General features: G+C 43.2%; 1 protein-coding gene across 1 annotated transcript; it reads left to right on the forward strand.

The window, feature by feature from the left end:
* Positions 1 to 409: 409 nt before the first annotated feature.
* Positions 410 to 10,643, forward strand: LOC129834890 (transaldolase-like). The gene is made up of 8 exons (XM_055900253.1): positions 410 to 449; positions 3,656 to 3,779; positions 4,436 to 4,543; positions 4,974 to 5,105; positions 5,616 to 5,791; positions 5,982 to 6,179; positions 9,797 to 9,942; positions 10,208 to 10,643. Exons 1-8 carry the CDS (start codon positions 425 to 427, stop codon positions 10,238 to 10,240), a joined length of 942 nt encoding a protein of 313 aa, XP_055756228.1. The 5' UTR covers positions 410 to 424; the 3' UTR covers positions 10,241 to 10,643.
* The last annotated feature ends 14,202 nt before the right edge of the window (positions 10,644 to 24,845 follow it).

A 24,845-nucleotide genomic window follows, 5' to 3' on the forward strand; every position in this document is an offset into this window, starting at 1 on the left:
ACTCCTGTCAGGGCACGTACGTTGACGCTGTTACGCCCAACTAGTCAACATTGGTTCTCCCACGTGACACATGTGTTTAGTTAATAACAATAAATGCAGAAGACAACCTAAAATACCACATTCAACGTAGTTGGTAAGCTATATATGATTTATACAAATGCAATGTTATCTGCCCTCGACTGACATTACTGTCTCCCAGATTCAGAGAATTGGTTCCTCCTCCGTTTGAATAAGGAAGTAGGAATGATGTAATCCATTAGTTAACTCCATTGTGGTGTAAACCAAACATTTCCTCATGCTTGCTCTGCAAGTCAGGATGACAAGACAGAAACGGTCTGCCTGCCACAGGGTAATATTAACCAGGCTGAAATGGTGCACACTAAGTGGATAGGCTTTGATGACATGCTGCTACAGTCTACACATAATGCTTCTTCTCAGGATAAGTGAAGGTGTGTTGGAGCTTCACAGGTTTTGTTCCCTGAATGCAGTAGTCTTTAGGACAGGTTTATTCAATGTTTTTGCTCTCTATAGAAAATACACTGTTGCAGGAAAACCTGAAGAATGTGTCTATAGGACCGTCACTCAAATGGCCAATGATTCTGAAGATTGACCAAGGTATCTGCGACCTTGCTTCATGCCTCAGCAGTTCAGTTTTTAGACTGGTGAGAGGAACCTTGATGTACCCATAGACCCGATTTCATGTTGTGAAAGGGTGCACTTGGCTGAATCCCATTGTGAAAGGACCTCACTGGCCAACTCTTGTGCGACGCAGTGCATTCATTGGTCAACTGGTTTGAAGACTGTGAAACTCTGACTGCAATACTGAAGGACAGTTGAACCACACCAGTTAGTATTGTATGTTGCTTTTCTCATGGTGCTACAGTCATCTTACCAGTGGGTCATGTCCATTAGGATTAAAACAGGAACAATCACTTTCAAACTTGGTCAAGTTCAATTAGCAACTCTTGTCTGGCATATAGTGTGATATCATATGGATGTTTGTACATATTGCAAAGCCTAATACCTTGTATACCTTAGCTACGTTAAATTATTTAAGATGACTTGTGATGGCTTTTAAGTGTGGTGTCATTGACAATATTTTGCTGGCATGCAGAATGGTGAACAGCGCAGTAAGTTGTACAATTCCACAGTTATCCCAATGATGGGAAGGGTGTAAATGTAGTCTCTTTCAATGGAATAAATGCATCAGATTACATTGGCACAGAACATGCTTTATCTTGCCAGTTGCTGTCTTTGTTCAAATGGGGGGTGGTTAGTGTATCTTATCTTAGGGTTGGTCTCTCTGTAGGATTATATGGCTGGACTGATTCAGCTAAGCCTTTTTTCTTCAAGAAAAGACCTCACCAACAGACATGAGGGTTTCTGCTATGAGAATAACTAAAAGAAACAAATAAAGTGCCTCATAACTTTTCTCAAAGGAACACACTTTTGGCATCTTTACCTTCCCTTACATGTTGTAAAACCCACACGTGTCATCTTCCGTCAAATATTGACTTGTTGCAAGCACAAGCTTCTTCAAATTGAGCAACCCTTTTTTTCCTTGTCCCTGTGGAATTTGTCAGTGCATGGTTAGAAGTGCACCCCTGTACTCTTCCTTAACCATGTGGGAAACACATGGTCACTAGTGTTAATGTATGCCAGTCATCTGGTGTGCCTAACAAATGGAAAGTAGTATACAATTTGCAGCAACACTTTAGCCTGAAGTTGCCCTTTTAATATGCCATGTTACTCTAACTACTTTTGTAACCTCTGTGCAGATACTGCACTGTGGTAATTGCAGATGTGGCACATAATCATCGAACTGTAGTGAAAAGTACACCAACTTTGGTTTCTAATTGGGTGTTTTATTAATACATCAATTCTATAACTACCAGGTATCTTGAAGTGGAGGCCTAATCCAAATATCTGACCCCCTGGGGTATGCCTCAAGCTCTCATTGAACAGTTACACAATCTAGATTCACTTTTTTTCTGGCAAGACAAAGCTCTTGATATGGAGAACTGTCTGCATGTTTTCCACAAACGCAATATTTTCTGACTGGTTATGCAATCTTTCTCAAAAGAACTCCAACAGAATTCAGCTACCAGAAGTTTGTACTGTTCATTCACAAATGGCTTGTTTGGATATGTTATTTTGGATTGTTAAATCACTGGCAGTAATGCATAATGGTGATAACATGGGTGGCTGTGGGAATGGATTGCAAATCGCTGCCTGCGACAGATCCAGCCATAAGGACTGGCTAAAAGAGTAGGGTATTCGAACAGAATGAGATGGTGAGAGCCTAGAATGTTTTGGTGGTTTTCAAAGAAACACAGGGGGCCTTTGTGCTTCATTGTGTCGCCTACTCCCTGTCAGTGGCAGGAGCTTGGCCAGCTGGTCTAAAGCCCATCGCCACAGGCCTCCCTCACTGTAGCTGACATGGCATATCACAACGATGGGAGTATACTAATCAAAACTGGAACCGGCGAGTACCCTGATCTTAGGCTAACAAGGCTATAGTAAAGGCCCTCCAGTGCAAAGTAGGAAAAGCAAAACTTTTTTTTTTTTAAATTGTATGGCATTGGGCGGCAGGTAGTTTATAGTGGTTAGCGCGTTGGACTAGTAACTGAAAGGTTGCACAAGGTAGTTAACCCACAGTTCCTAGGCCATCATTGACAATATGAATTTGTTCTTAACTGACTTGCCTAGTTAAATAAAGGTAAAATATAATCTGAATTGCAGTGTCTGGGGAACAGGAAATGGGGATTTTTCATTCAAGTTTTTTGCTCTTACCCCAATGTCACTCTGTATTAGACATTCACCTAGGATGCTTCACTACTAGGCTACCTCACAAGCTAAAGTGATTTAACCTTGAATGTTTCATTTGAACATCGTGTGTCATTCTTCTACTGCAATGTTGCAGGTAGACAATGGGCTGTTTTTCCTCCCAATGTTCTGCTTTAGTTGAGGAAACTGCAGTTGGCTTGTATCTACAGTAGCGGTCACTGAGACAGTGCTTCTTGACCAGTCCAGAGCTTTCTAGTTCTCTCTCCTGTATAAGTGACTTTTTATTCATTAAGTGACTTATTCAAAATAGACATAAGCAATATCTGAATAGACCTTTAACTGAATTCAGGGCTGATAGCAGTTATTTCACAGCTAAACATCTCAGGATAAGATTGGTGAATAAAGTTGTCCTATGAAGGCTTGTATGTACCTTGGGAATGAAGGCTTCCCAGATGAAACGGTTCGTTTGAGTTCCTGCATATATTATGTTTTGAATTTTTTTTCTGGCAGCAAGCTGAAGTTCGGAGGCAAAGTCTACGCCCACTTGTAGGTGATCAGTCAACAGTAGGGTTTCTTCAAAGTATTTGTCAATCAACAAGTGACTCTATTTCATTGACAAATACTGCACCAAGCAGTTAATGTAAAATTGCGTGACTAAGATCTCCTTGGCGAAAACGTCACTAAGGAATCTGTCATAATGTTTCTCGGATTAATTCTGGTTATTTTGAGGAAGTGTACTGGCTATGGTTTCTCAATGGGTTAACACTACTATGGCCACTTTCTCATTTTCATGCGTAGGTCTAGTGAACATCTTAGTGTTGTGAGCTGCTCTTAACTTGTGTTGTCTCTCTCCCACTTCTCTGAACAGCCATTGAAGAGTACAAGCCCCAGGATGCCACCACCAACCCCTCCCTCATCCTGGCTGCTGCCAAGATGGCCGCCTACCAGCATCTGGTCGACCAGGCCATCAAATACGGCATCGCCAAGGGCGGGTAAGATGGGCACTCTGAAATGTATACGACCCCTACCGTTTCAATGACTGGTGAAATAAGCTCATGTAATCATATTGCAATTCTGCACTGCTTCTACACTTGTTTAGTAGTCCACTGACCTCCCCTTTAAACAATGGGATTTTGAGTGAACAAAGAATCAGGCGTTTTCTGTTTGCTCAAGATAAGTGTTGTCAATGCAATGCAGTTTGAATGCTGATAGGTCAACAGCTGTTGACCTCTGACTGTACCAAAGGTAGAAACTTTTTTTTTTACTGCTCTAAATACCTTGGTAAGTTTAATTGCAATAAGGCACCTCGATTTGTTATGTGGCCAATATGCTAAGGTCTGTATTAGAACAGCCCTTAGCCGTGGCGCTTATTGGCCATATACCACACCCCCTAGGCCTTACTGCTTAAATATACACTAACACCTGCTCTTTCCATGTGAAAGCTATGATCCTGTATTGTCACTTGTTAAAGCCACTTCAATCAGTGTAGAAGGGTTAAAGGAGGTGGGGTTAAACTCAATATTTGTTTGGTGTACTCAAGTGATTACTTGGTTAATAAAGCCTTAGTCTACTGCTAAAAGCTATGATCACACGTTTGCTATAATTGAGCTATTGCACCTCACCAGTATCCTGTTCCTCTGTCCATCAGACCTGAGGAGGAGCAGGTCACCAACACCATGGACAAGCTGTTTGTGAGCTTCGGCCTGGAGATCCTGAAGAAGATCCCAGGCAGGGTCTCCACGGAGGTAGATGCCAGGTACAGAAAAGCCCCCTGCGCTGCTTGGGCCTACAAGTCGATCATGTGTTTTGTATCTATCGACACCAGTTGTCTACAGCTTTCAGAATAACACCCACTCATCAATTATGGTTTCAATATAAATAGCTGAACATAGCCATGTAGGCATTATCAATTTTTATGTGGGGGAATGGTTCATGTGAAATTGCATTTACGAATATGCTCAATTCCACGAAGTAGCTGAATGGACTTGTTGCCTCAAATGCAACCTGGAGCCTTTACAGATCAGGGTAGCAAATTGATCCTTTAACTTGACTCTAGCTCAATGAATAGTCTCAAGTTCACAGCAGGGCCTCAGACTCAAATGACTGGTATGTAGTCCACAAAATGGCTTTACCAAATGGTAATCGTTAATATTTAGATTAACTGAACCTCTCCCACTCGACATTAGGCTTTCGTACGATAAGGATGAGATGGTGGCTCGGGCCCTGCGGATCATTGCCTTGTACGAAGAGGCTGGTATCAAGAAGGACCGTGTTCTCATCAAGCTCTCTTCAACATGGGAAGGCATCCAGGCTGGCAGGTGTGTGAGATGGAGGGGGAGGGAAGGACATGAGTCATCTACCTTACAGGGGCATTTCTTCATCTGGGCCCAGTTTTTCAAAAGTTATCCAACTGGATTTTGCCAATTAGGCTTAAGTGGAATGAATAGTGCAAGACTCCCCATTTCAAGTCAATGATTTGTCCTTTATGCATTTAATCCTATCCAGTTCACTTTTGAAGAAATTAATACTGTAGCCGTGTGTAAATATGCACATCTTGGAATGTGGACTAAAAACAAATGTGATGTTAGGTGTTCTGTTGGTACCCAGTAACGTGGAATGTCTACAAAAACATGCTGTTTTGCCAAAACTAATTTGATGCAAATGGTTAAACAATTTACCTGCTATGTTCTGTATCAGTTTACCTCCAACCTAGAAATCATTTGTGTCAATCTGTCTCTAAGAAATGTTGGTTTTGACAGCCATGGAAGCACAGTAAAGCTCTGCTGTTAACTGTCCTTTAATGTGCCTGTCAATGTGTGTACCTGCAGGGAGCTGGAGGAGAAGCACGGGGTCCACTGCAACATGACCCTGCTGTTCTCCTTCGCCCAGGCAGTGGCCTGCGCCGAGGCCAAAGTCACCCTCATCTCACCCTTTGTGGGTCGCATCATGGACTGGTACAAGGAGAACACTGCCCAGAAGAGCTACGAGGCCCATGAGGACCCAGGTATGTGCTGACTGATCCATCATTTGATAGCATGAGTGTTAGCTTCTAACAACTTTAGGTTGGCCTCAACAGTCCCAGACCTTACCATTATGAGTATAAATAAGATACTTGGGTGTATTGATTGACTTCATTACTGTACTGGAGTGGCTTTATTATGCATAAACATCTTTATTTTGATCTCTTCACTCAGGTGTGATCAGTGTGACCAAGATCTACAACCACTACAAGAAGTATGACTATACCACGGTGGTGATGGGAGCTTCCTTCAGGAACACCGGGGAGGTCAAGGCCCTGGCCGGCTGTGACCTGCTTACCATTTCCCCCAGCCTACTGGGAGAGCTGAGCAAAGACCACAGCACCATCACGCCAATGCTTACGGTTCAGAAAGGTAACAGGACTCATTGCTACCCCCTACAGGACACTAGTATGAGCTCCCTGGAACAGTTGGGAATGAACATGTAAAAAGGTCTGTTGTGATATCACATTGTGCTTGTCACATGTGCTGAATACAACAGGTGTAGACTTTACTGTGAAAGAAGCCTCTAACCAACAATCCAGTTAAGAGAATATTTACTAGATAAAATAACATTGGGGGGTATCTGTAGAGGCAATGTAAATAGTCCTGGTGGCAATTTGCTTGTTCAGCAGTCTTGAGGCTTTGGGAAGAAGTTAAGGAGTTTTTTGGACCTGGACTTGGTGCCCCGGTACTGCTTGCCGTGCAGTAGCAGTGAGAACAGTGACTTTGGTGACCGGAGTCTGACAACTTTATAAAATGTTTTTTTTGGGGGGGGGGGGGTGCTTCATCTGACACCGCCTAGTGTATAGATCCTGGATGGCAGGAAGCTTGGCCCCAGTGATGTACAGTTGGCTGTACGCGTTACCCTCAAGCGCCGTTATGATGCCGAGCAGTTGCGTCACCGCCTGGTATCGCAACCGGTCAGGATGCTCTCGACGGTGCAGCTCTAGGACTTTTTGATCTGGGGACCCATGCCAAATACTTTCAGTCTCCTGACAGGGGGAAAAGGTGTTGTACCCTTTTCACAACTGTCTTGGTGTCTGGACCATGATGACTTGGTGCTGTGGAGACCAAGGAACTTGACGCTCTCAACCTGCTCCACTAAAGCCCCGTCAATGAGGTTGGGTGTGCTCGGGCCTCTTTCCTGTCGTCCACAATCATCTCCTTTGTTTTGCGCACGTTGAGTGTGAGGTTGTTGTCCTGGCACCACACGGCCAGGTCACTGACCTCAGCAAACTTAATGATAGTGTTGGAGTCGTGCTTGGCCAAGCAGTCATGGGTGAACGGAGTACAGGAGGGGACTAGGCACACCACTGAGGGGTCCCTGTGTTGAGGATCAGTGTGGCAGATGTGTTGCATACCATTGCCACCTGGGGGGTGGCCCATCTGGAGGTCCAGGATCCAGTTGCAGCGGGAGGGAGGTGTTTAGTCCTTGGAGACAAGCTTTGTGGGCGCTATGGTGTTCAACTCTGAGCTGTAGTCAATGAACAGCGTTCTCACATGGGTGTTCCTTTTGACCAGGTTTTGCAAGGGCAGTGTGGATAATCTGTTGGTATGTGAATTGGAGTGCGTCTGGGGTAAAGTGCAGGCCCCGGGCACTTCAATCTGGTCTTATTTTTTTATGACCCCCTTCTCCCCAATTTCGTGACTCAATTGGTAGTTGGTCTTGTCCCATCACTAACTCCCATACGGACTCGAGGTGACGGTTGAGAGCCGTACGTCCTCAAACACGACCCGGCCAAGCCACACTGCTTCTTGACACAATGCTCGCGTAAACCAGAAGCCCGCCGCATCAATGTGTCAGAGGAAATGCTGTACTGGTGACTGTCAGCGTGCATGCGCACAGCCTGCCACAGGAGTCGCTAGAGCATGATGGGACAAGGGAATCTCGACCTGCCTATCCCGGATGACGCTGGGCCAGTTGTGTGCCGCCGCGTGGGTCTCCCAGTCACGGCCACCTGTGACAGAGCTTGGGATCGAACCCAGGTTTGTAGTGACGCCGCGAGCCCTGCGACGCAGTTCGACTGCTGCGCCACCTGGGAGGCCCCCACAAATAGATTTTAACAGACCATTAGACCCCCAAAAATGCAGCCCTCTGAATTTCAAAATCCCAACGTGGCCTCGGGCCAAAGTTTGCCCATCCCTGGTCTAGGGTTTCTGGGATGACTGATGTGAGCCATGACTGGCCTTTTCAAAGTACTTCATGGCTACTGATGTGAGTGCTACGGGGCGGTAGTCATTTAGGCATCTTTGCTTTCTTGGGAACAGATAATGATTTTCGTATCAATGTCAGGCCTGGTTTCAAATGTAATCTGTGCTTGATTGTGTTTGCCTGGCTTAATGAACCAATAGAATGGTGTTAACTGCAAGCCCATATTGCACCCCAGACAGTAGTGTGAACTCTAAAAGTATTTGAAGGGTTTCAAATGGCGTTTCATCTCAGGTCTGGTCCATGCAGGTGTCGTTATAACATTGGTTCATATTCTAATGGAAATCTTACTCATCATACGGGTTCAGTGATGCAGTAAATATACTATCAATGATGTAACATGTCTGTCACAACCATGATATCTAAGCACATGGAAGAAGCGCTCTTCCCTTACACTTCAACTCTAGATCGTATCTTCAGGACTCCTACACAATACTGTGAATGTAATCTGCATTCTTACACTCCGGCTTTGAATGTTAACCTGCTCAAAGCGTCAGATGGGAACAAGGGGCTGATGGGAAGGATGCGTGTGTCATACACCAGACACAATGTTTCCTCTGTAATAAACCACACAAAGGAAGCAGAGGGTAACCATGTACTGTATGAATAAGCACTAATTCAAGCCAATTTTTAAAAGTTGAGTTCTGCTGAAATGTTATTTCAAGGACATAATTTGAATTGTTGTGAACTGTCATGCAGTTGAAGGAAAGCTGGTAAAGTAGGTCTACTTGGAAGACACCTCGAGGTAGCATCTGAGCCCCGTAGGTTACTGTTACACACTAGCATGTCAAAGACCAAGTTTTGTTTTTGTTAGACCTCTAAGGTGAACTTGCTGAGGCCCCTTCAACATTGGTTATGCAGTCTCTTATGAGTAGGAATGTAACCATTTTGCCTATTAGTTTCAACAATTTGAACCTCGGGCAACTGGCTGTAATTCACAAACCTACAAAGCAAAACAAGTTCATTGCTGTGTATTTCAATGTCTGGTTTTTCAATGTTTGGTATATCTTTGAGGCTTCTCAAATGTCTTAAATGGATGCTCGTGTCTCTTCCCCTGGGACAGGTCTGCATTGAAAAAGGGTATATTTATCCTGCATACGTCATTTCCTACATTAAACACCTGAAACCATTGAGGGGATAATTTATTTTTTATTTTACTGTTATTTTACCAGGTAAGTTGACTGAGAACACATTCTCATTTGCAGCAACGACCTGGGGAATAGTTACAGGGGAGAGGAGGGGGATGAATGAGCCAATTGTAAACTGGGGATTATTAGGTGACCATGATGGTTTGAGGGCCAGATTGGGAATTTAGCCAGGACACCGGGGTTAACACCCCTACTCTTACGATAAGTGCCATGGGATCTTTAATGACCCGTTTAACGTCCCATCCGAAAGACGGCACCCTACACAGGGCAGTGTCCCCAATCACTGCCCTGGGGCATTGGGATATTTTTTTTTTTTTTAGACCAGAGGAAAGAGTGCCTCCTACTGGCCCTCCAACACCACTTCCAGCAGCATCTGGTCTCCCATCCAGGGACTGACCAGGACCAACCCTGCTTAGCTTCAGAAGCAAGCCAGCAGTGGTATGCAGGGTGGTATGCTGCTGGATAAATAATGAGGTCCTCTATAGGTAAAACCATATGCCGTAAGCATTCTGGTAGATTGCAGCCATACTACCAGTCCTTCAAAGGCCTGGGGACGGACTACGTAATCACATTGGACCAAGGATGAATAAACTGTAATGGCAATTCTTTCTCTCACTTTGTCCCCTGTTTAGCCAAGGCCTGTGACTTGGAGAAGGTTCACCTGGATGAGAAGGAATTCCGCTGGCAACACAATGAGGACCGCATGGCCGTGGAGAAGCTCTCTGACGGCATCCGCAAGTTCGCCGCCGACGCCATCAAGCTGGAGACTATGATCAAGGTGAGACAGGAGCACTGAGGTTGTAAACCTTTCTGAATGACCTGTGGAGTTGGCGTATGGTGCACGTGAAGAAAGTCCATGTAGGAACAGCAAGAACTATTGCCTCATAACATTTTTAATACTTGTTTGGCACAAAGTAATGCTGAGAATTATGTTACGTGTCCTGCAGGTGAAACTTTGAAAATTAAGTTCCTTTGCATTTTTGGGTTTTATTTCAGTTTCGTTTTCTTTAATAAAAAAATATGCTTGCGTTCCTCCTCCACAGGAGAAGATGCTGAATGTGAAGAACGGCCAGTAAAGAGGGACCAGATGTTCAAACCTCCCAGCAGGAAACCGTGACAGTTATGCGACAACCACCACTGGGGGACCAACTCTCCCACCTCCCCTGACCCCAAAGTGGGACCCCCTCATCACGAATTACTCGCCACTGTAGGCCTGGATTGACTCTTACTGTATTTTTGTTTTTTTTAATGAAATCAGATTTCAATTGTGAATCCAGCACTGATGCAATGGTATTTTTGTTACTTGCCGCACTGTAGATTTGGTCAGAGGCACGAACACAACGGTCAGGCTCGGTCCAGTCTTTTTACTCATCAGCCCTTTTAGTATCTAGAAAAACAACTTCAAACTAACAAGTATGAACATTCCTCAGGAAAATAATGAAATGACAGTTTCACCAATTAAACTCTTTCCTCAGTGAACCTGTGATTTTGTCCTGAATGTTACATTCAGCCAGGAGTGGGTTGTCTAACGGTTCATGAAGCTTCTTTGTTTTTGGTCTTCTGGCTCACTTGTTGACGTTGCATAAATCTCCCCATTTTAAGATGCTTTGGGATGAAATTTAAAACATGCTAAATGTGGGTGATTGAGTGAAATGGGGTTGTCCAAATATGCTAATATTTTTTCTTAGTGGCTCGTTTATTAAAACAAGTGTGGATTGCAGTCACTGTCCATAAACTAATTTTCTTTTTTTTGAGGTAAGGAAACAATTCTTGTAATATCTCAAGTATTCCTTTAGTTCTGCCTAGAAACCAGTCCATAATGTTACACATCAAACCATTTCTGTTCTACTGGATATCTTCCTAGTGAGGCATGGTCCAATTGCTTAAGACATAATTAGACTACGAAATGCCATTTACTTGGCTTAGTTTCAGTTTGTGCTGAAAATACATCACTCATTGTAATTCAGTCATACCGTTTCCTCTTAGTCAATGCCACTGGTCCAGCCAGTTTAGCATCATTTTTCAATCTCAATTGAATTCCCAGCAACGTAAAAGCTGAGATGCAGCCTGAACTTCCTATCGGACCACAACTCGTTGCAGACAGCTGTCCATCTGAACACCAAGAGACTCTTGGTTGAGGGATTAAGGTTGGTATTGGAGGGAAGAGACAGCTTCATAAAGGATTACTTTTAAATCAGATAAAATGTATCTTGGTCATGAGGTTGGACCTCAAACATGATTGTACTTTTTGGTTGTGACAAGCTATGGGATTTGAGCTTCGATGGCTGTGTTTCCACCTTTACCCTGAGAACCCAATTGTAATTTGTTTTTCTGACTGTCCACACTAAGTTGTGACCATATCACACCAGCTATGGGGTGGTAGAACTAAAATAATTGGCTAAAGATCTGAATTGAGCTGCTGGTGTAAACGCAGCCTGTGAAGTTTCTTCATACTTGGCATAGACCAATGGTCAAACATATGGATTCCATACATTTTCTAACATGTCTTGGTGTTTAGGAAAGGGGTGGAGTGTCAATGGTATACGCTCAGTGCATGATTTCATTTTAAAGAATAAATTTGCTTTTCAAACATTAACAGTTGCCACCACTGATTTGGTAAATAGCTGAGGGATGGGACTGGAAAAATGGAACCACTCAAATTCATAGATGGCTAAGAATGCGAAGACTGATCAGCTATGATATAAAATTTTAACCATTTTATGAAGCTAGTGTTTAAATTAACTTAGAAATAAAGGGGTAAAACAGGCTTATTGGTGAAGATGATTGAACTAACATGATGAATTATAAGTAACATTCAAGAATCCATGTGTGGTGTAATGAATTTAAAAGCACTAAAATTGATGTAGCCATTGCAGATTGCCTCTAAGGGAAGTAGAGTTTGTTTCCCTCGGTAACATAATGTAAACATGCACAACAATGTTCTCTCCAGTCAGTGTTGGGGTGCTGAAATGTTTTTCTTGTTAGCTTACATAGTTCAGGGCCTGGTGGTTGTCAGGTATATGACCACTGGTCAGATATGTTGTGCTGGAACAAAAGCCTGCACACACACCTGTGACCTTCACACCTGGGCCCGTATTCACAAAGCCTGGAGTAGGAGAGGTATACTACAAAACCGAATCAATGAGTTAAGCAGCTTTGATCAAAAACTAGACAGAACTACAGATTTTCTGGGTCATTATGCTTAACTTAAATGTATTTTGTGTTGTCAATTACTCCATGCCAATTTGAAGCTTATCTTTTTTTTTTAAATGTCAAGTTATTTCAGAATATTTTGGCAATTTAGCTGGCTAACTTATTGATCCTCCTTTGTAGTATAGCCATCTGATCTTGGATTTAGATCCTAATAAATAAGATGGGGATCTGATCCTAGACCAGCACTCTGAGATGCCCTAATTCAATGTATCTTTACCAACTTACCATCAAGTCCATTGATGTGGCGTCTAACAGGTCATTTATTTCCTTACTCGGACTACATTTAAATCAAATGATATTTGTCACATGCTTCATAAACAAGTGTGGACTAAAAGTGAAATGCTTGCTTACGGGACCTTCCTAACAACGCAGAGAGAAAAATAGAAAAAATAACCCAAGGAATATATACATGAGTAATGATAACTTTGCTATATACATGGGGTAAGTGTAACAGTATAACTTTAAACCGTCCCCTCGCCCCGACACGGGCGCGAACCAGGGACCCTCTGCACATAACTGACACCCATGAAGCGTCGTTACCCATCGCTCCACAAAAGCCTGCGACCCTTGCAGAGCAAGGGGCTACACTACTTCTAGGTTTCAGAGCAAGTGACGTAACTGATTGAAATGATACTAGCGCGTACCCGCTAACTAGCTAGCCATTTCACATCCGTTACACTCACCCCCCTTTCAACCTCCTTTTCCGCAGCAACCAGTGATCCGGGTCAACAGCATCAATGTAACAGTATAACTTTAGTACGTCCCCTCGCCCCGACCTCGGGCGCAAACCAGGGACCCTCTGCACACATCAACAACAGTCACCCACGAAGCATCGTTACCCATCGCTCCACAAAGGCCGCGGCTCTTGCAGAGCAAGGGGCAACACTACTTCTAGGTTTCAGAACTAGTGACGTAACTGATTGAAATGCTACTAGCGCGTACCCGCTAACTAGCTAGCCATTTCACATCCGTTACATAAGTACTGAGTCGATGTGCAGGGGTACGAGGTAATTGAGGTAGATATGCCTACTAGAAAGTGTGTGCCCTCAGGCCTGGAGGGAAGCAATAGCCATTCCACTACCTAAGAATAGTAAAGCCCCCTTTACTGGCTCAAATAGCTGACCAATCAGCCTGTTACCAAACATTAGTCAACTTTTGGAAAACATTGTGTTTGACCAGATCCAATGATATTTTACAATAACCAAATTGACAACAGACTTTCAGCACACTTATAGGAAAGGACATTCAACACGCACAACACTTATACAAATGACTGATGATTGGCAGTGAAATTGATGATACAAATATTGTGGGGGCTGTTTTGTTAGACTTCAGAGCAGCTTTTGACATTATCGGTCGTAGTCTGCTGCTGGAAAAAAAACGTATGTGTTATGGCTTTACACCCCCTGCTATATTGTGGATAAAGAGTTACCTGTCTAACAGAACACAGAGGGTGTTCTTTAATGGAAGCCTCCAACATAAGGTAGAATCAGGAATTCCCCAGGGCTGCTGTCTAGACCCCTTACCTTTTCAATCTTTACTAACATGCCACAGGCTTTGTGTAAAGCCAGTGTGTCTATGTATGCGGATGACTCAACACTATACACATCAGCTACCACAGCGACTGAAATGACTGCAACACTTAACAAAGAGCTGCAGTTCGTTTCAGAATGGGTGGCAAGGAATATGTTAGTCCTAAATAGTTCAAAAACTAAAAGCATTGTATTTGGGAAAAGTCATTCATTAAACCCTAACCCTCCACTAAATCTTGTAATTAATAATGCGGAAATTGAGTAAATTGAGGTGACTAAACTGCTTGGAGTAACCCTGGATGGTGAACTGTCATGGTCAAAACATATTGATACAGAAGCTAAGATGGGGAGACGTCTGTCCATAATAAAGCGCGGCTCTGCCTTAACAATATCAACAAGGCAGGTCCTACAGGCCTTAGTTTTGCCCCACCTGGACTACTGTTCAGTCGTGTGGTCAGGTGTCACAAAGAGGCACACACTGCTGGCCCTTAAATATACACGGAGAGCTAAAATTAATGATATGCATGTCAATCTCTCATGGATCCAAGTGGAGAGACAAGCTGACAGTGTTGACAAGCTGAATGCACCGAGCTGTCTGTTTAAACTGCTAGCACGCCGCTCAAACACCCATGCATACCCCACAAGACATGCCCCCAGAGGTCTCTTCACAATCCCCAAGTCCAGAACAGACTATGGGAGGCGCACAGTACTACATAGAGCCATGCCTATATGGAACTCTATTCCACAGCAGGTAACTGATGCAAGCAGTAGAATCAGATTTAAAAAACAGATAAAAATACAGCTTATGGAACAGCGGGGACTGTGAAGAGACACACACAAAGGTACAGACACTCGCAATAACACACAAACGCTAGCACACACACGTATGTTGTAATTTTGTTGTATGTTGGTATTATACATTTTGTATTGTAGATATGTAGTGGTGTAATAATGTTATATGATGTACTGTTTTATATTTTGTTTTATATGTGATGTAAGTGCTTTAATGTGTTTGGACACCAGGAAGAGAAGCTGCTGCCTTGGCAGGAACTAATGGGGATCCATAATAAACACCAGGAAGAGTAGCTGCTGCCTTGGCAGGAACTAATGGGGATCCATAATAAACACCAGGAAGAGTAGCTGCTGCCTTGGCAGGAACTAATGGGGATCCGTAATAAACCGTAGGAAGAGTAGCTGCTGCCTTGGCAGGGACTAATGGGGATCCATAATAAACCTCAGGAAGAGTAGCTGCTGCCTTTGCAGGAACTAATGGGGATCCATAATAAACCCCAGGAAGAGTAGCTGCTACCTTGGCAGGAACTAATTGGGATCCTTAATAAACCCCAGGAAGAGTAGCTGCTGCCTTGGCAGGAACTAATGGGGATCCATAATAAACCCCAGGAAGAGTAGCTGCTGCCTTGGCAGGAACTAAAGGGGATCACTAATAAATACAAAATACAAATATGTACATATTGGTAGGAATAAAGTAACTAGGCAACAGGATAGATAATAAACAGCAGCAGCGTATGTGATGAGTCAAGAGTTCATGCAAAATGGGTCAATGCAGGGGGTCTATTTAACTAACTTGGTTGTTGCCCTGGCACCTCACTGCTATGTCACTGACTTCCCTATAGGCTGTCTCATCGTCTTTGGTGATCAGGCCAACCACCGTTGTGTCGTCAACAACCTTAATGATGATGTTGGAGTCGTGCGCAACCACACAATCGTGGAGTCATGGGGGAACAGGGAGTACATTTACATTTACATTTAAGTCATTTAGCAGACGCTCTTATCCAGAGCGACTTACAAGTACATACATTCCTACTTTTTTTGTACTGGCCCCCCGTGGGAATCGAACCCACAACCCTGGCGTTGCAAGCGCCATGCTCTATCAACTGAGCTACACGGGACTAAAGGAGGGAACTGAGCACGCACCCCTGAGGGGCCCTCGTGTTGAAGGTCAGTGTGGCAGATGGGTTGTTGCCTGCACTCACCACCTGGGGGCGGACAATTAGGAAGTTCAGAATCCAGTTGCATAGGGAGGTGTTCAGTCCCAGGTTCCTGAGCTTAGTGATGAGCTTGGAGGGCATTATGGGGTTGAACACTGAGCAATAGTCAGTGAACAGCATTCTCACATAAGTGTTCCTCTTGTCCAAGTGGAGAGGGCATTGTTGAGTGCAATAGAAATTGTGTCATCTGTGGATCTGTTGGAGCGGTATGCAAATTGGTGTGAGTCCAGGGTGTCTGGGATGATGGTGTTGATGTGAGCCATGACCAGCCTTTCAAAGCATTTCTTGGCTACAGATGTGAGTGCTACGGAGCGATAATCATTTAGACAGGTTACCTTGGCGTTCTTGGGCACAGGGACTATAGTTTTCTGCTTGAAACATGTAGGTATTACAGACTGGGTCAGGAAAAGGTTGAAAATGTAATTGATGACACTTTCCAGCTGGTCAGCACATGCTCAGAGTACGCATCCTGGTAATCAGTCTGAATGTTAACCTGTTGAAAGGTCTTACTAACATCGGCTACGGAGAGCGAGATCACCCAGTCGTCCGGAACAGCTGGTGCTCTCATGCATGGTTCTATGTTGCTTGCCTCGAAGTGAGCATAAAAGGAATTTAGCTTGTCTGGTAGGCTCACGTCCCTGGGAAGCATCCCTGGGTTTCCCTTTGTCAGAGCCAGTGTAGTAGGATTCGATCTTAGTCCTCTATTGATGTTTTGACTGTTTGATGGCTCATCGGAAAACGTAGAGCGATTTCTTATAAGTGCTGTCCTGCTCTTTGAAAGCGGCAGCTCTAGCCTTTAGCTCAATGAGGATGTTGCCTGTAATCCATGGCTTCTGGTTGGGATATGTACGTATGGTCACTGTGGGGAAGACAACGTCATCGATGCACTTATTAATGAAGCCGGTGACTGATGTGATAAACTCCTCAATGCCATCGGATGAATCCCGGAACATATTCCAGTCTGTGCTGGTGAAACAGTCCAATTCTACAATTTTTGCCCAATTATTGGCAAAAGATCTGATCTGATTGGTCAAAAGACCAATAATTGTCCAAAAGACCAATAATTGGACAAAAGATCAGAGTTTGGCTGTCTGTGAAAACGCAGCCTTGGGGAAGATCACAATTGCATACGCCTTGCGTCCTCTCTCCTCGTTTCCTTCTCAAAACCCATTGGATGAGAATGTCAAAGGGGCAGGACATCTGGCTTTCTCATCCAATAGCTTCTGATAAGGAAATGAGGAGAGAGGACACAAGGTGTATGGAATCTCCCATAGACTTTCAGGAATCTGATGTGCCCTTGAGCAAGGCCTAATTAGTCTGTCAGTCAATTGCAGCCCCACCACTTGGTTTTCTATAAAGCAGAGGGATAGGGCTGGAGAAATGTAAGATCTCATTCATTGATGGAGCTATGGATGAAATGACTGACAGCCAATAAGATCAGCATATTTATAAGTTATACAGGACAGTGTTTGTAACTTTTAAAACTGAATCCTTAGAATGGATTTTCTTTGCATACCATCCCCACATACAAATGAACAGGTCATAGTTTTCACCCTCTAACACTGAAACCCAATGAGGGTAAATTAGGTTAGTCTTGAAATTCCTCAGGCTTGGAATTACTCCTCAATGCAGTCGTTTTCATATCAATACCACATTTCTGGGTAACATTTGGTACCTTACTGTAATAGATTATCCATTAAAATGGGCAAAAATTGCTTTTTAGCAGAAAAATATTTCTCAAGCAAGGACTGTATGGGAGTGGTCTGAGTGGGGAGGGGAAATCTGAAAACTAGCTGTTATTGACAGAGAAGTCTTCATAACCATGTGTGTTGGAACTTTGGAAAAGAATGAGACATTATGCAAAAACAACAGGGATGTCCACATTCATAACATTCTAACCTTGATGTGTTGATGTCCTGTTGACTTTTACAAAGACTACAATCATTTAAGTTGTGTTACTACTAGCACATTTACAAATGTTTGGTCATTGTCTCAATATGGATCCTGTTTTGTAAAATAAGAGTGAGTGTGTTTGTCTGTGTTTCATGTTTGTGATTGCCCTCTAACGGGCCTCCATTTCTGTCTCCAGAGGCCCAAGCTTCCTTCGACACACATCCCTGTGTGAAAAGCTCTGATGTTGATCCGAGTTTTTCTGGGGCACCTGGTTGTGGCCCTAGGCCTGCTCCTGCCCTACCCTGTCTGTGAGGCCACCTCTCTGGGTGCAGTGGTCAATGTTGTCCCTCTAGAGAAGAGTGGAGGAAATATGGTGAGGTTACACATGGTTAATTACCAATGCTGTCAGCTTTTAAAACTGTGTATTAGGAATTTCAGGATTGACCTAAAATATGCACTGCGATAATGATAGGCTTTCTATGTTACAATGCACACGTGCGCAGTATTCAAATGAATTACAAATCTATGTTGATTGGTTCTTGTTGTACCTCCCAGCTATAAACACACAGCCCCTCCAGGTTACTTACTACACTGGTATTTTACAGTCTCTGCGATTTACCTGTTGTTTCATTGTTTTTGTTTCAATTTCCTTAATGAAAAGGTAAATAGGCAATAATTACAGTGTGGTTTAGGCACCAATAATAGGTAGACAATGATTGTGCTGAATTCTTAAAAGCAAGTTCCTCATTGTTACCCTGTAATTAATTACATGACCTCCTGACCTCAAGTCACCTTTGACCTTTGGCAGGTGAGGGCCCACTACACCGTGATCTCTGCCCTTCCCTGTCCTAAGTTCTCCGGAGTGTGTCAGACAGGCGAAGACTGTGTCGTGCATACCACCTCGTTACCCTACACAGGACAGAAGCCCGCCTCAGGCTGGTGCGTCCGTCAATGGCAGAGGACCATTCCCAGCAACTACAAGGCCAACGTGAATGTGGGGTATGTGATTCGCTGAGAGACCTGTTATTATTATCACACCATGACCATTTGATGTGCTTTTGTAGAACATCTATAGAATCAATACACACTGACTGGTCATGTTCAGTGCTAGCTTCCGCAACATTGAAGACCGTAAGGTTTCTTGAGTTGGTTTCATAATGGTGAAAATGTTACACAAACCTACTTTAAAGCAGTTGGACATTAAACCTCCTCAGTCCTCACAATTCAGAACATTAATGTATAATGCAGTTTCATGACTGATCATTCTTACTTTATATCATACGCATTATGTTATCTGTTATAAAGCAACTATTTTGCAGGTTATGTCACACCATTTCAGGAAAAGTGAAAAACAAACATATTTATTTGACTCCCCTGTAACTGTGAATTAGGTCCAACGTGAATGTGTTTCTGTTCTTGTGGGCTGGACCCTCCAACCAGTCTAACCCATTGAGGCTAAACCAGCCCCCTTACTGCAGCCTGCCTCCTCCTCTCAGGTAACTCAACTCACTGTAACCTGGACCTGAGTCTTGTACTGCACATAAAAACATGACTCTGTTTACTCTAGTCTACACATTCTCACGGTTTTGACTGTTGATATGTAGTGTGATTTATTTGGTCATGATGACTGATACATTTTGACCCTTTTCTCTCCTCTTTGTCCTTCTCTCCCTTTCTCTCCTCCTTCCTTCCTTCCTTCCTTCCTTTCTCAGCACCGTTCTCCCTTTCCATTCTTTTTTCTTTCTCCTCTGTATCTCATCCCAATTGTCAAGCTCTTCGGTTCCGCTACAGCCTCTTCAAGTCTCTCAAAACAGGGTCCCAGTCCTCAAACTGCCTGTGTGTCTGACTTATTGTTTGTGAGATACACTACCGTCCAAAAGTTTGGGGTCACTTAGAAATGTCTTTGTTTTTTAAAGAAAAGCACTTTTTTTACCATTAAAATAATATCAAATTGATCAGAAATGCAGTGTAGACATTGTTAATGTTGTAAATGACTATTGTAGCTGGAAACAGGCTGATTTTTAATGGAATATCTACACAGGCGTACAGAGGCCCATTATCAGCAACCATCACTCCTGTGTTCCAATGGCACGTTGTGTTAGCTAATCCAAGTTTATCATTTTAAAAGGCTAATTAATCATTAGAAAACCCTTTTGCAATTATGTTAGCACAGCTGAAAACTGTTGTCCTGATTAAAGAAGCAATAAAATTGGCATTCTTTAGACTAGTTGAGTATCTGGAGCATCAGCATTTGCGGGTTCGATTACAGGCTCAAAATGGCCAGAAACAAAGTACTTTATTCTGAAACTCGTCAGTCTATTCTTGTTCTGAGAAATGAAGGCTATTCCATGCGAGAAATTGCCAAAAAACTGAAGATCTCGTACAACGCTGTGTACTACTCCCTTCACAGAACGGCGCAAACTGTCTCTAACCAGAATAGAAAGAGGAGTGGGAGGCCCCGGGGCACAACTGAGCAAGAGGACAAGTACATTAGAGTGTCTAGTTTGAGAAACAGATGCCTCACAAGTCCTCAACTGGCAGCTTCATTAAATAGTACCCGCAAAACACCAGTCTCAAAGTCAACAGTGAAGAGGCGACTCCGGGATGCGGGCCTTCTAGGCAGAGTTGCAAAGAAAAATACATATCTCAGACTGGCCAATAAAAATAAAATATTAAGATGGGCAAAAGAACACAGACTTTGGACAGAGGACCTCTGCCTAGAAGGCCAGCATCCCGAAGTCGCCTCTTCACTGTTGACGTTGAGACTGGTGTTTTGTGGGTACTATTTAATGAAGCTGCCAGGAGGAAAATATATATATATAATAAAGTGGGGAGAAAAACTCTTAAGTTACATATGATATTAACTGAGTGTGTATTCTTGTGTCAGGGCTCGCGTGAACTGCCCACATCACTTCCCACTGACGGTGAAGGACCTGGATGGGGACACAGTGCTCTGTCGCTTTGCCCGGGCTGACCTTGGAGAATGCCTTGACTGCCCCCAGAACAACTTTCTGCAGATGGAGGAGGTGAGTCTTAACTTATTTGTGTCTTTGTGTTAGTCCACACAGCAGTGACTGTTACGATGCCCCAAACCGCCAAGAAAAGGTGCAAGAAAGAGAACCGTGTAGGATTTTATTCCTATACAGAGAAATATCAAACATAAATCGGTCATTATGGATGCATCATGCACCATCTAAATGTGCTTCTCTTTATTGATGGGCCTGTTTCAGGGGGAAATGAATCAGGTATATTCTGCTGGTCTGTTCTCAATAACTATACATACTGGACTCTATGATGTAGTTGTGTTGTTCAGTCTTGATCTGAGGCACCCTAGGATTGATTTATCAAGCGCTCTTGAAAAACACAATTTCAACACAGTAGTTAGTAATGGATGAATGACCCATAGTTCTGTACCGGTTGGAACATTTTATATTGAGATACACCCAGAGTTCTTCAAAAGGAGCAATCATATACAGTATGATACCTGAAGGAGGTTAAAAAGAAAGTTGTTTAAAACTAAATAACCTTAACTTTTGTCTTATTCTTGGTTTCAGTGGAGGAGGCGTCCTCAAGCTGCACTGCTGAGCCGGTCACTACAGGACTGACACCAACAGGGGGAGCCACCATCTCCGTTCTGCCCTATGAGCAGATCAACGTGCCTGTCACCTTTCATTCTGACCTAGAGAGGTGTGTTATAGCATTTCCCAAACTCGCTCCTCAACCTAGAGGTGTGTTATACTACTTAACCTAGAGGTGTGTTATACTACTCAACCTAGAGGTGTGTTATACTACTCATCCTAGAGGTGTGTTATACTACTCAACCTGATGGTGTGTTATACTACTCAACCTAGAGGTGTGTTATACTACTCAACCTGATGGTGTGTTATACTACTCAACCTAGAGGTGTGTTATACTACTCAACCTAGAGGTGTGTTATACACCTCAACCTAGAGGTGTGTTATACACCTCAACCTAGAGGTGTGTTATACACCTCAACCTAGAGGTGTGTTATACTACTCAACCTAGAGGTGTGTTATACTACTCAACCTAGAGGTGTGTTATAATACTCAACCTAGAGGTGTGTTATACACCTCAACCTAGAGGTGTGTTATACACCTCAACCTAGAGGTGTGTTATACTACTCAACCTAGAGGTGTGTTATACTACTCAACCTAGAGGTGTGTTATACTACTCAACCTAGAGGTGTGTTATACTACTCAACCTAGAGGTGTGTTATACTACTCAACCTAGAGGTGTGTTATACTACTCAACCTAGAGGTGTGTTATACTACTCAACCTAGAGGTGTGTTATACTACTCAACCTAGAGGTGTGTTATACTACTCAACCTAGAGGTGTGTTATACTACTCAACCTAGAGGTGTGTTATACTACTCAACCTAGAGGTGTGTTATACTACTCAACCTAGAGGTGTGTTATACTACTCAACCTAGAGGTGTGTTATACTACTCAACCTAGAGGTGTGTTATACTACTCAACCTGATGGTGTGTTATACTACTCAACCTGATGGTGTGTTATACTACTCAACCTAGAGGTGTGTTATACTACTCAACCTAGAGCTGTGTTATACTACTCAACCTAGAGGTGTGTTATACTACTCAACCTGATGGTGTGTTATACTACTCAACCTAGAGGTGTGTTGTACTACTCAACCTGATGGTGTGTTATACTACTCAACCTAGAGGTGTGTTATACTACTCAACCTAGAGGTGTGTTATACTACTCAACCTAGAGCTGTGTTATACTACTCAACCTAGAGGTGTGTTATACTACTCAACCTAGAGGTGTGTTATACTACTCAACCTGATGGTGTGTTATACTACTCAACCTAGAGGTGTGTTATACTACTCAACCTAGAGCTGTGTTATACTACTCAACCTAGAGGTGTGTTATACTACTCAACCTAGAGGTGTGTTATACTACTCAACCTGATGGTGTGTTATACTACTCAACCTGATGGTGTGTTATACTACTCAACCTAGAGGTGTGTTATACTACTCAACCTGATGGTGTGTTATACTACTCAACCTAGAGGTGTGTTATATTACTCAACCTAGAGGTGTGTTGTACTACTCAACCTAGAGGTGTGTTATACTACTCAACCTAGAGGTGTGTTATACTACTCAACCTAGAGGTGTGTTGTACTACTCAACCATGTGGTGTGTTATACTACTCAACCTGATGGTGTGTTATACTACTCAACCTAGAGAGGTGTGTTATACTACTCAACCATGTGGTGTGTTATACTACTCAACCTAGAGGTGTGTTGTACTACTCAACCTAGAGGTGTGTTATACTACTCAACCTAGAGGTGTGTTATACTACTCAACCTAGAGAGGTGTGTTATACTACTCAACCTAGAGGTGTGTTATACTACTCAACCTAGAGGTGTGTTATACTACTCAACCTAGAGGTGTGTTATACTACTCAACCTAGAGGTGTGTTATACTACTCAACCTAGAGGTGTGTTATACACCTCAACCTGATGGTGTGTTATACTACTCAACCTAGAGGTGTGTTATACTACTCAACCTAGAGAGGTGTGTTATACTACTCAACCTAGAGGTGTGTTATACTACTCAACCTAGAGAGGTGTGTTATACTACTCAACCTGATGGTGTGTTATACTACTCAACCTAGAGAGGTGTGTTATACTACTCAACCTAGAGGTGTGTTATACTACTCAACCTAGAGGTGTTTTATACTACTCAACCTAGAGGTGTGTTATACTACTCAACCTAGAGGTGTGTTATACTACTGAATCTAGAGAGGTGTGTTATACTACTCAACCTAGAGGTGTGTTATACTACTCAACCTAGAGGTGTGTTATACTACTCAATCTAGAGAGGTGTGTTATACTACTCAACCTAGAGGTGTTTTATACTACTCAACCTAGAGGTGTGTTATACTACTCAACCTAGAGGTGTGTTATACTACTGAATCTAGAGAGGTGTGTTATACTACTCAACCTAGAGGTGTGTTATACTACTCAACCTAGAGGTGTGTTATACTACTCAATCTAGAGAGGTGTGTTATACTACTCAACCTAGAGGTGTGTTATACTACTCAACCTGATAGTGTGTTAAACTACTCAATTTTCCCATGAGTTTCCCTCCTTTTGTGTCATGTTTCTCTCGTCTCTCTCTCTCTCGCTCTCTTTCTCAGTTGTGTGCAAAAGTTACAAATGGGCTGTTTTCAAAACTTTCATCAGGGATTTCTATTGGAGAAGTTAGTCCATTTCTGTGCATATTTCTACTGTGTTGACTGTCTGTTTTCTTCTGTTCCAGGACAGATGGAGACCTTTCCCACTGGAACAGGTATAGAACACACTGTGTAGTTGATATCCACTACTTACTGACTGACCGTCCGTCCATCCATCCATCCATCCATCTATCTATCTATCTATCGGACTGTCTGTCCGATAGACAGAAATACACTACAAAGACCCTCCTCTCTTCACCCAAACCCTAACCCTAAACCAGGTTCCTATCCAGATCCCTCCTCTCTTCACCATAACCCAAACCCTTAACTAGGTTCCTATCCAGATCCCTCCTCTCTTCACCATAACCCAAACCCTTAACTAGGTTCCTATCCAGATCCCTCCTCTCTTCACCATAACCCAAACCCTTAACTAGGTTCCTATCCAGATCCCTCCTCTCTTCACCATAACCCAAACCCTTAACTAGGTTCCTATCCAGATCCCTCCTCTCTTCACCATAACCCAAACCCTTAACTAGGTTCCTATCCAGATCCCTCCTCTCTTCACCATAACCCAAACCCTTAACTAGGTTCCTATCCAGATCCCTCCTCTCTTCACCATAACCCAAACCCTTAACTAGGTTCCTATCCAGATCCCTCCTCTCTTCACCATAACCCAAACCCTTAACTAGGTTCCTATCCAGATCCCTCCTCTCGTCACCATAACCCAAACCCTTACCCTAACCCAGGTTCCTATCCAGATCCCTCCTCTCTTCACCATAACCCAAACCCTTAACTAGGTTCCTATCCAGATCCC

This window comes from Salvelinus fontinalis, chromosome 35 (genome assembly GCF_029448725.1).
Source record: "Salvelinus fontinalis isolate EN_2023a chromosome 35, ASM2944872v1, whole genome shotgun sequence".
In the NCBI taxonomy this organism is placed as follows: domain Eukaryota; kingdom Metazoa; phylum Chordata; class Actinopteri; order Salmoniformes; family Salmonidae; genus Salvelinus; species Salvelinus fontinalis.

Excerpts from the sequence above, each read along its gene's own strand:
- LOC129834890 (XM_055900253.1), top strand. The coding sequence starts at position 425 with ATGCTTCTTCTCAGGATAAGTGAAG. Across the intron at positions 450-3,655 it reads TCTTCTCAGGATAAGTGAAG|CCATTGAAGAGTACAAGCCC; the intron begins GTGTGTTGGAGC and ends TTCTCTGAACAG. Across the intron at positions 4,544-4,973 it reads TCCACGGAGGTAGATGCCAG|GCTTTCGTACGATAAGGATG; the intron begins GTACAGAAAAGC and ends ACTCGACATTAG.